This window comes from Prosopis cineraria, unplaced genomic scaffold (genome assembly GCF_029017545.1).
Source record: "Prosopis cineraria cultivar Desert tree isolate PC_DT_omini unplaced genomic scaffold, ASM2901754v1 PC14, whole genome shotgun sequence".
Classification (NCBI taxonomy): domain Eukaryota; kingdom Viridiplantae; phylum Streptophyta; class Magnoliopsida; order Fabales; family Fabaceae; genus Prosopis; species Prosopis cineraria.
In genome coordinates, this window is record NW_026555345.1 from 30,254,193 (window position 1) to 30,265,690 (window position 11,498).

Below are 11,498 nucleotides of genomic sequence, written 5' to 3' on the forward strand. Positions count from 1 at the left end.
TTTAGTAAATGAAACTTTTTCATGTAGAATCATTTTTATTTGGGATCTAATGATATTTGAATTTAGATTAATTAATAATCACACGCACTTATATAACATCTGTATTTTTTAAAATTAAGAAGAGAATTTGAATTCAATAAAGAATGAAAAGGGGATTTAAATTATAAGTTATGTTGAAGAGACTATTGTCAGAAAATGACACGATAAATAAGGGTAGAAAATTATCTCTACTATATTAGTCTCACTTATTGAACTCACCAACTTCTTTTGCGTAAGAATCATTCAGGCAAAAAAGAAAATCACTAAAGGGGGAGATTCGTTCCATAATGAATCAAATTTTGCTTAACAAACGAGAGAAAGAACATGGGATTTACAATGTCCATGTGTGTATCCAATCCAAGCGTCTTTCCAAGCAACCCTGCTGCTTCTAGGGATGAAAATGGCTAGATCTAGGCTTTGGCAAAGCATATATGAGTCTATATAATATGTCACAAGCTTGAGTTTAACTTAAAATTTATATAAAGTTTTTTTTTATGATTTAAATCTAAACCTACCTTCAATATAACCTGACTTAAAAGCTTACTAAAAAGTAAACTTTTTTAATATATTTACATATTAATTTTAAACATTTCAAATATGTTTTAAGATTATATTAAAATCTATAGCCATATAGCATGATTTATTAATTACAGTATATAATAATTAAGAGAAGCTTTTTTAGATATAACCCATGTTAGAGGATCAATTTAATCAAATAGCTCAACATTTATTATATTTTATATTATAACTAATTTAGTATATTTGTTAATGATATACTATTGTATATTAATGATAAATCTCTTATAATGTAAACCAGCCACGCTTCCAAATTTTTAAGAATTTGGTCTGTATCTTTTGGACACAAGATTTTTTTTTTAGCCTGTAGATTTGACTTATTCTAAGTAAGATGACTTACCAATTACAATATAACACTAAAGTAATAATATTAAGTTCAATATAATTAAAAATATAATTAAAAATAAAAAAGAATAGATTGATAAAAAAATGAAATGGCAAAAGCGATACGTATATGTAATGTATTGCACAATAATATATATATATATATATATATATTTTCACCCCCACTTGCTTCTATATATAGGATGGCCGCTTCGTGAAAAGCAAATTAAATAACCAATGCGTTCATATATAACAGTACTCCCCAATCACTTTTTATTTTCAAGGGAGGATAATAAATAAAGGCTCAAATTTAAAATTTATTATTAAGTTTCTTAAAAAATTTTAAAAAATAAATTATAAATATCAATTTAAATATTTATAAAGAAGAATAATTTCAACTACAGATATTTAAAATTTAAATATTTTATCTGCAATTATAATTCTTGAATTCATGACTATTTGTGTCAATATTTACAATTATTTTTTAAAAAAAATTCAGAAATTTAATTATAATAAATTTCATGTTTTGAAACTTTATTGTCATTCTCCCTTTTTTTCAATCAAATAAAATTGAGAATTAAATTAAAATTTTTCTCTTTGTATTTTGGTTTGGCCAAAAGAAATCTATTGGCTTAGATTTTATTCGGGCTTTGTTTTTATCACTTTCCTCTTTAATGATATTTGCTATAAAAAAAAAAATACAAGTTTCAAGGCATGCAAATTGCAATGGGAGGGACGTGTAAAAACAAATACAAATATTTTATGTATAAATCAATTTTAAATATGTTTTACAATAATTAAAAATTTTAAAATTAATTAATTCTATCTAAAAGTTTTATGGCTTTTCAATTGTATTTCTATTAAAAACACACACCTTCTTATTCTATTTATATGTCATTCCAGCATGTTTTACTAAAAAAAATTATTTAATCTTATAAATTATATCTTAAAATTTAATAAGTTTTTATCTTTATCATTTAATAAAGTAAAAAAAAATTAATAAGAATAAAAAGATGAATATAAATATAAAAAATAGTGAAGTATTATATAAATAGAATTAAAATTAATTCTTTCTATGTTCTATAAATAGGAGTATATGACTAAAGAAGTATTTTAATAACATATTTGTCCCTCATCCACAGTTAATGGGGATAAAAGAAAAAATTTATTATAAAAAAATTAATAACATGACTTGTAAATATGATTAAAAAATTATTCTCTCTGCACCTTTATCTATTAGACTGGATGAAGTATATTTTAATTTTAATTTGATGAAATAAAAAGTATTTTCATTTGTGCCTACCAAACGGAGCCATACAGTGCCATACATGCATCTCCATGGGGAGCAATGCTCGTGAATTTCCTAACAACTTGAGACGCACAGTTCAACCAACTTTTTTCTTTTTTCTTTTTTTCATCACTCAGTGTTTTAGGAATTCTAAAGGTATTACAATCTCCTTCCAAACTAATTCAAACCCTTATCATGTAAGATTATTATTATTAACAATGGTTTCATGAGAACCTTAAAAGCATCTTTAAAATATTTATTTAACATGACTGCATGTTCTAAAATTCAAATTCAAAATTTTAAAATAAATTAATTTAATTATTTAAACCAAGTGTCCTTGGATATAGAGTTCAACCAACTTCTGTGAGTTTGTAGGAGCGTGATGATTCCATACATGCAATCATAGTTTCCCAGAATAATAACAATTTAAAAATGCGTACGAATTAACACTGAAAAAAGCAATTGAATAAATTATCTCATTAAATATATATACAAACATTTTTTTAATACATAGAGACGGTAAAAACCGTGCAAAAATTACAAAAGTTAGATTAAATCAAAATTCAAGATGATCCTGTATCTTATAAATGGTTCATTATATACAAACATTTTTGCAAGGTCAAGAGTATGCTCATTCACATGAAACCACACGCGAGAATTTTGATCTCCCACGAACTGTATGTAAGGGTATCAAAACTCCATAAATCACCAGTTAATTTATTAACCAACAAATTATTAACTTTAGTGAATGAATGAATCCCTATTATTTCAATATACATGTTTGTTAGTTCGCTAGCTTTGTCACTTTCACCATCAAATGAGGAGAAATTAATTAACATTACCTTTTAATAAAATCAAGAGCTTAAAAATTGATTATCCTATCCACCGCAAACGAAGTTGATCAACACGTCTAAAAGTTTTCAAATTAAAGCTTGCAACTTTAACTTTGTAAAAAGAAGCAAGTGCTTCATGCATGCATGTGGCCCTACATTATTGGATAGATTAAGGAAAAACTTTAGATGGGGACCTTTGACGCAAGACAATGAAAAAGAGTACATCAAATTTTTTAAAATCTCACTTAAGGACTCGTATGAAATTTTTTATAAATTTATAATGAAAATAATAAAAATTTTTTTATTTAAATGAATAATATAAACAATTTGTTCGTTCCCATACAATGTACCTTTCATTTACTTATGAAATATTATTTATTTTCCTACTTTACTTATTTATAATTCTATTTTCACTTGATTTTATTTTAAATATTGATTTCGTGATAAGACAACTTATTCGTTACTATACCATATATTATTCATTTACTTGCGAATGTTGTTTGTTTTCCTACTTTATTTATTTATGGCCCTTAGAATGAAATCAAGTGAAGTAGGGAACCAAACAATGTTCAAGAAGCAAATGAACAATACGCAGTATAAGAAAGAACAAGTTGTTTATATTGTTCATTTATATGAGGATAATTTTATCATTTTCGAGACAAATTCAAAAGAAATTTCATACGGGTCCTTCAGTGAAATTTTAAAAATTTCAGAATCTTCTTTTTCATTATCTTAGGTCAAGGTTCCCACCTGAAATTTTCCCCCAAATTAATTCATCATATGTATAGAGGTCAATCAATTAAAAGGAGAATAATATTAAAATCCTAGAATAAAAAAATTTGATAATTAGATTCTGGATAAATTTTTTAGAAAAATCAGTTGCAAATATTGATTTAGATTATTGTAAACTTAGAAATTTTAATTATAAATAAAAGATTTAAATTTCAAACATAATTTTCAGTTGATAGTTGCAATACCTATTTACAACTATCTAAATTAATATTTATAATTTATTTTAAAAAAATTTGCAAGGGATAAATTTTTTATTTTGAAATTTTATTGTCCTTCTCTCAACATTAAAGGCAAGTGATTTTGTTTATCATACCCACCTTAGATTCGATTAATATATTGATATTGGCAACAAGGACACTGCCTTTTGCAGCCATCAAAACTTCATGAAAAATATATGATAATGCAAGGATCCAATATTGCACATGGAACAATTCCACATTATAAAATATTCACGTCAACAAAATTCAACTAACCCACATCAATTTTTTTTTTAAATTAGAATATCACAAATCCACAGTACACATACAAAATATCTGTCTTCGTTCAAGCTAGATTTTGAAATATTATATAAATATTAATAAAATAGTCAAGATTAATCCACCAACTTTGTCGTCCCTGCTCCCTATCAAAACATAGGCCTAGAAAAATTATTTGCTCTCAGCTTTAGAAGCCATAAGACATACATACAGTATGCCTACCAGCAGATTGTTTCCCAAATTTGCTACATTATTATTCCTTTATAATCATGTGAGATTGTCATCATTTAATCCAATAGTTAGTGTTTGAATTTCAATCCTTATATATATAATAATTTAATTTAAATATGTTTAAAATTATCATTGCTATCGACGGAAACTGTTGGTCAAAAAATATTACAATATAACAAGATGTGGGGTGGGCATTACATTACGTGGACTTTGAGAGATGAATAGCGTTTGTAATCACTCGTAGCGTTGTTTTTCTTATTTTGGTCAACTTTATTGATTGAAACAGAGTGATGGTTTGTAATAAATTTTGTAATTTATATTATTATTAGTAATGTTTCATTCATTATATATATACGAATGAGAGAGTAGATCTCAAACAATATTTTATCCAAGTACGTGGAATTATAATTAACAAGGACATTTTCCCCTCCAAAAACGAGGCATGTGACAGCTTTCAATGATTTATGCAAGTGCATGGAAATTGTGTCAGGCCATCTGGGCTGTTGGTTTGAACTTTGAAATCACAGTGATTTTCGATTTATTTTAATGATTTTAATTATTAAGTTCTTGAAAAATGTCCATTGGTTTTAACTACTAGCAGTACTTTTTTTAATGAAGAAGAAAGAGTAATGAGGTTGTCGCACATGGGAAATATAAAAAGAGGGAAATTAGAAGCGTAATGAGAAATGATGGGTTGATTAATAATGTAATGTAAGTTTGTTATGTAATGACGCAGAGTGAAATGTGAAGGCAAAGCGGGAGAGTTCCAAGGTGATGTGATGTGATGACCCTTTCCACGTTCACACGAATCATGATGCTTCTCCATATCAAACTCTGCCGGCCAAGGGTACACCTTCTTCATGTAGAGAGAGCAACAACACCACACAAACAGTCAAATTAAAATTTCACTTTTTAGAGTTGAAAATCTGTGTCGGATGGGTAAGTCTAAAATGGCCGGGTTGGGTTAAAAAGAAATTAATCTAAATAAAAGTTTATTTTTTTATCCCGAACCAGATAACCCGTTAACTAAATTGCCTAATTTTGATGGGTTAGAATCGTCCAATTTAAACCATATTATTTATAAAAAAATTGAAGAAAAAAATAAAATGAAGGGAGCTTTAGTATCACAAATCCACAAGAGAAGTGGATTTGAAATGAATCATAATGAAATAGATCAATATCATACATTTATAATGTAATTTTTTTCAGTTATGTGAAATATCATACCAGAGCTTATCATTTAAGTGCAATTTTTTTAAATAATTAAATTGCATATTTGTTTCCATACTTTTCTTTGAAAAGTGTTGGGCACTTTATACTAATAAGTGGACCTTTTTTTTTTCTAAATCATTCTCCATAGTAGCAAAAAACCCCATTAGTGATCCGTTAATAGAAAAAGATTTTTGCTCATCTAGAAAATAGTTTAAGAAAAAAATATCATACTTATTAATACAAGTTGTCAAGCACTTTTCAAAAGAAAATACAGGAACAAAAGTATATTTTAACCTTTTTTTTAAAAATTCATGCAAAAAAATAAAGGAATTAGTGGGTTAATCTATTTAACCTACCAACTCATGATGGTTGAAATTTTTTCAATCCATGTAAAAATTTATTGAATCCAACTTAATTCATATTTTTTTAACTTATACAAATTATCTCATATGATCTGGCTTGGCCCATATTATGGAGAAAGAGGAATGACTGGTGGGCGATGGCAAAGTTAAGAAGGGAACATCACATATGTTTGTGCTGGAGACGAGGATAAGCACTGCCCCAATGTTGTTAACATTGATAAAGGTGCATTAACCGTAGAGAATTTTACTTGAGGTGCATCAAAAGGAGTATCATTCTTTTTTACTTAAAAAAGAGAAGGTTCAAATGAATTGAATCCCAAGAAATTAAAAATGCATGCTTTAAACAAGTGATAGAAGGTCTCGTCATTTAAACAAGTAAATTGAGAGATTCAATTTCAACCCTTATATATACGACAAGTTCGTTAAAAAAGGTCTCACTTTCACTCTCAATATCTCATGAGAAATGTTATCTGCTAGTGGCAGAATCTACTTCATATGCTTAGAAATAAAAAACACATGCCTCAAGGCTTAAAAGGTGTTAAAATACTAATAGATTAGTAGATTACCAGTCAATAAAACCCATTTATATACAAGATGATTTGTTGTTTTTTTATTTTTCTAACCAGCATATACAAGATGATTTGATCTGAACTAATCTAAGTTTTCGTCGGCTAAATAATCCTCGGGACTGTGGACACACAGAAGCATAAATCACCTCCAAAAATCCAACTGAAAATTCCATCTTCTTCGTTTCCTTGCTCCAAGTTTTAAGCATTGTGGTCCAGAGTAGGAATGCGTCTCTTCCCTTCTTTTCTTATCCCATTCTTGAAATCTCAACTCATGATCCATAATCACCATCATTACCTTGGCAATATGGTTTCATAGAATTCCTCTCAAATAAAAATTAAAAAAAAAAAACCCACCGTCCAGTGGCATTCTCGTTTTCCTCCATCCCTTGTAAGCTTAATAAATTTATATCAGTCAACAAAATTAAGAAAGAACGAGGAAATAAAGGATTCAAGACAATAGAAACAGCAGATTGCCAAAATAGATCTGTTAGAAAAGAAACAGATTTACATAGGAACTTAATACGGAAGCAATACCTATTTTAAAAAAGCTGTCTTTAAGAGAATGATATTAAAACGGGGGGAAAAAGTTGCACCATAAGGGGTTAAACCTATTCAACGGATAGCTTTACAGAGATCAAGGGAGACTCGAACTCAGCAATCCCTACGACGACATAAGCATACTTATAGGCTGATAAAAATGGTTCCGCCCTGCCGTGTCATTTCGTGTGGGAGGCGATGGGCCAAACCAGGTATGAAATTCCGTAGTTGTTCACTTCCTTTGCAGTTATTTGCAGAAGGCCTGTGACACAAGAATTTTCAGCAGATAAACTAGTAAGTATGACTAATCTGCATGCATATCCATGGCGGAATCATTGGCACTGAATGCGGCAGAATCCCTGCTCTGCTGCTGAAAAAAGCCAGGTTCAGAGTTCCTGTTTCCATTACCCAAGGAGAGGCTGCTAGGGCAGGACCCACCCTCACCAATATGATAGTTCTGAAGACTTTGGCGAACAGGGCTAGACAAAGCATTTGAAAACACAGAATTCTTCTGTTGATTATCGCCATTCTCAGACCGAAGTCCCTGAGCAATGACTGTTTGGCCAGAAGAACCTGGAGTTACTGGGAAGCCTGCGCTATTGACATGCATTAATGGTTGAGACTGTTGATGTTGAAGTGGTGCTCTAGGAGACATTGATGGCTCCTCTCCACAATAATCCAACTCATTCTGCAAGCAGTGGAGTAAATTTCATAAACCAATACTTTTGAATCACTAAGCCACCTCAAGATTCTCGACATTGTCATCACTTTCCACAAAAATGCGGCTAATGCAACTACAACTTCAAGATATCTAAATTGCCACAAGAAAACACAAGCTATCAACCATGCTCACCATTTTGATCCAGGAAATTGTCAATCGCAAATTTCCAACATGGTAAACGAAGAGATCAGAGGTTATTATCGCCTTATTTTACACCACTATGCAAATAAGCATATATTTGTTACTTAAAAAGGAAAAAAATCAATCTATGTTTAACCACAACACAAACTGCTATAATCATTAAAAAAACAACATATTACTTTGATGGGTACCAGAGTGGGATGGAAAATTCTACCCCAAAAGCTAGCTGTTGAGATAAGAGATCCCAAAAGCTAGCTGTTGAGACAAGAGAACTAACCCATTTAAATACCCTGTTGAACATCCTATGCTACTCAAAGTGGCACTTGGCATATGAAATTACCAAGTCTCCATCAATTGCCCCCCACAGAAAGCCAACATCTTAGCAGCCACAATCCATGGCACTAAACTCACCTTTTTGCTCCGTCAGTAGCCCTCTCCAAAATCACTGACAACCATACTCTGATACCAATTGATAGGGTACCTAAGTGGGATGAGTAACCCTACCCTAAAAGCAAACTGTTGAGGTGGAAGAACCAGCCCAATTAAATATCTCATTGAGCATCCCATATTACTCAATGTAGAGCTTGGTATCTCATATTACCAAGTCTCTATCATACTCTTAACATCAACACCCAAAAAAAGTGACAAAATACAGCAATAAAAGAAGAGTTCACAGACAAAGCAGCTGACAAAAGGTTACTGACAGTAAAAGTGTCTACACAAACGAGTTAACTACTTAACAAGTAAATAAAGTATGCTGAACCAGTGAGACAACTCTCTCTCTATCCTTCTAAAGTAATTAAAAAAAAAAAATCACTTCTGAACTAATCATGGGTAGGCTAAAGCCTAAGTTTTAAAGCATTTTATTAGGCTTGGCTAAGATCACTTAAAAAACTTGATTAAACTCAATGGCTAACCCCCTATCAATGGTAAAATCAATAGTCAACTATTGCTTTAAATGAGAAGAAATATGGTCTAAAACTGAGTTCAGTAAATCTACTGCTCTTTCATAATGTAAAATTTCTTTCCAATGCTTCCATTACTATCGTCCAACTGCCTCCATCCCCTTCTCCCTGATATACACAGAAACACCCATGCCGAATTAGTAGAAGGATGCATATATATATATATATATATATTTATGATACAGTATTCAGCTATCATTGTTAATTATCAAGAGTTCTCGGGATAACTTGGTAAGGTTACAAAGTATCATATGCCACTGATTTGTAGATAGATTGAGCCAACATCAACTTTCTTATGCATTGAATTGGCAAAAGAAATCCACTTAATCTTGAGAATGGAAGGAGACGTATCATAAGCAAAAGAGAGAACAGTCAAGCCAACCTGAATGTAGCTAAGTATATCAACTGGTGCAACTCTTGATCCACCCTCTTGCTGTCTCCAGATCCACTGATAGAGTTTCTCCTGAAATGATATATAGGATAAGTTAATTGAGCAAGCTACTTGCAGCCATATACAGACATCCAAGCTCCATAAAATCTGAAGTCAGACAGAACATGGCATTGTACGGACAATGAGATCATAAACTGTTACAACTTTTCAAGTCGCCAGAACTAGAAAGAAAACTATGCACGGGTTACTTAATACACGTCTTTTCTTATAAACTGTGATTCAAGCATGTCAAGTACCCAATGAAATTTCAAATTGTTTACCCTAGCGATCACGCTGTTAAAAAACAAGGGAAAGAGACCAAAAACAATGGCTATATTGGTCAAGAAATTTTACGCAACAGAGAATTGAGAAAAGACATAATTTCAGAAGAGGTTACGATTTGAAATCAGCCTCGAAAGCCTAGCAACAAATCCATTCAATGGACAACAAGGCACTGGACTAAAGCATGATTAATTGATACGAAGCAGCGCAGTATAAATCTAACGAGATCGGAACTAACGAGATCGGACCAGGATACAACAATCCATGATTACAAAATAGGGCGAATGATAAGGGCTGAGATTGAACTGAACAATTACAAAGTAAAACAATAGACATTAAACTGAGCAGTAAGAAAATCGCTGAAACCTTATAAAAAATTAAAAATGAAACTACTCTATTGGGTTCAAAAGATTGCAAAACAGAAGAGAAAAGCATATGCCCTACCTATATGGATTCAAGCATTCATTTAACTATAAAAATAGCACACCAAACAAAGTTTCATAAAGATATAATGTCTTCGCACCAACAGAATTATCAGTGAAGATCATAACAGGAAACTTTATCATCATCTATCATGAGAAGCGGTAAAAGGGGGGGAAAGGACGAGGTGGAGCGAAAGCCTCTGCTGGGAACAAAATTAATCTTTACAAGTAAAAAGGCAGCATCAATGAATGCATCGAAATTGCAATTCATAACCCCGTTTCACAAAATCTAAAAATTGGGTGCAAAATTTTCTCGGGTCAGGAGGAGAAATCTTACGAGGCCATGGCGTTCCCCGGCTTGAAACGAAAGCTTTTGGTGGTTCATAGCCTGAGTGTATAGCTGAGAGAGGGAATTGGCGGCACTACAAAAGGAGGCATACATGGTTCGATCCACCTCATCGAGGCTTGAAGCTATGGACTTTCTCTTCTTAGCCATGTACTTAAGGACGACCCTTTTGTCGGGGGTAGAGGATCGCGGCCCAAAACTGCGGTGGCTGTGATAGGAATCGCGGAGAAAGAAGGGAGGGTGTGGGTTGGAAGAAAGAAAGAGAAGGGGAAAGGGGAAAAAGGTGAAGGGAAGAAGAGGGTGGTGTGGTCGCTTTTGTTGTTTTGCGGAGGAAGGTTTCAGAGACGGGAAGGGACGGGAACACATGGTCCGTATCAAGGGCATGCTAGACACGTGACAATCGCTCCAAGCATGACTGGGAAATTGATAATTCTGATAATCTGATTCACAACTCAGCTGTTTTACAAAGAGCCGTGTTATATAAATATATATATATATATATAGACACACATATATATTAAAAAAATGTCTGCTCATAACTTCACCCTTGAGAGGAATAATTTGTGCATGAAAATGATCCAAGAACGACCTCCTATTACTACTATTATTATAAAAAAATTAATCTTTTAATTTTTCAATTTTTAATTTACTTGTAACTCAGTCTCTCAATGATGACTCGTTGTGACTCAATCCCTCAACTATGACTTACCTATAACTCAATCTCTCAACTTTTGAATCACTTACAAATTAGTCCCTGAACTTTTGTTAATTTTTTTTAATGTTAGCTTATATCTCACATCAATGAGCAAGATGAGGGTATTTTAGAATAATATATGAGCATTTTTTTATCCCTTTTATATGATAAGAAATTTTTTAGAAAAATTAAAAAATAAAGATTGAATTATAGGTGAATTAAAAGTTGAGAGATTGAGTCGTAGCAAATTATAATTGA

At 31.4% G+C, this 11,498-nt stretch overlaps 1 protein-coding gene across 1 annotated transcript; it reads right to left on the reverse strand.

Moving 5' to 3' along the window:
• Positions 1-7,149: 7,149 nt before the first annotated feature.
• Positions 7,150-10,927, reverse strand: LOC129293493 (uncharacterized). The gene is made up of 3 exons (XM_054931496.1): positions 10,538-10,927; positions 9,449-9,529; positions 7,150-7,927 (listed from the first exon to the last, which is right to left on the reverse strand). The coding sequence occupies exons 1-3, from the start codon at positions 10,910-10,912 to the stop codon at positions 7,544-7,546; spliced, it is 840 nt and encodes a 279-aa protein (XP_054787471.1). The 5' UTR covers positions 10,913-10,927; the 3' UTR covers positions 7,150-7,543.
• Positions 10,928-11,498: the final 571 nt, after the last annotated feature.

Bases quoted from the DNA above. Each gene is read 5' to 3' on its own strand.
- LOC129293493 (XM_054931496.1), bottom strand. From the start codon at position 10,912: ATGTGTTCCCGTCCCTTCCCGTCTCTGAAACCTTCCTCCGCAAAACAA. The intron at 9,530-10,537 runs GTAAGATTTCTC...ATATCATTTCAG, and splicing joins CCGGGGAACGCCATGGCCTC to GAGAAACTCTATCAGTGGAT. The intron at 7,928-9,448 runs GTTGGCTTGACT...CACTGCTTGCAG, and splicing joins ATATACTTAGCTACATTCAG to AATGAGTTGGATTATTGTGG.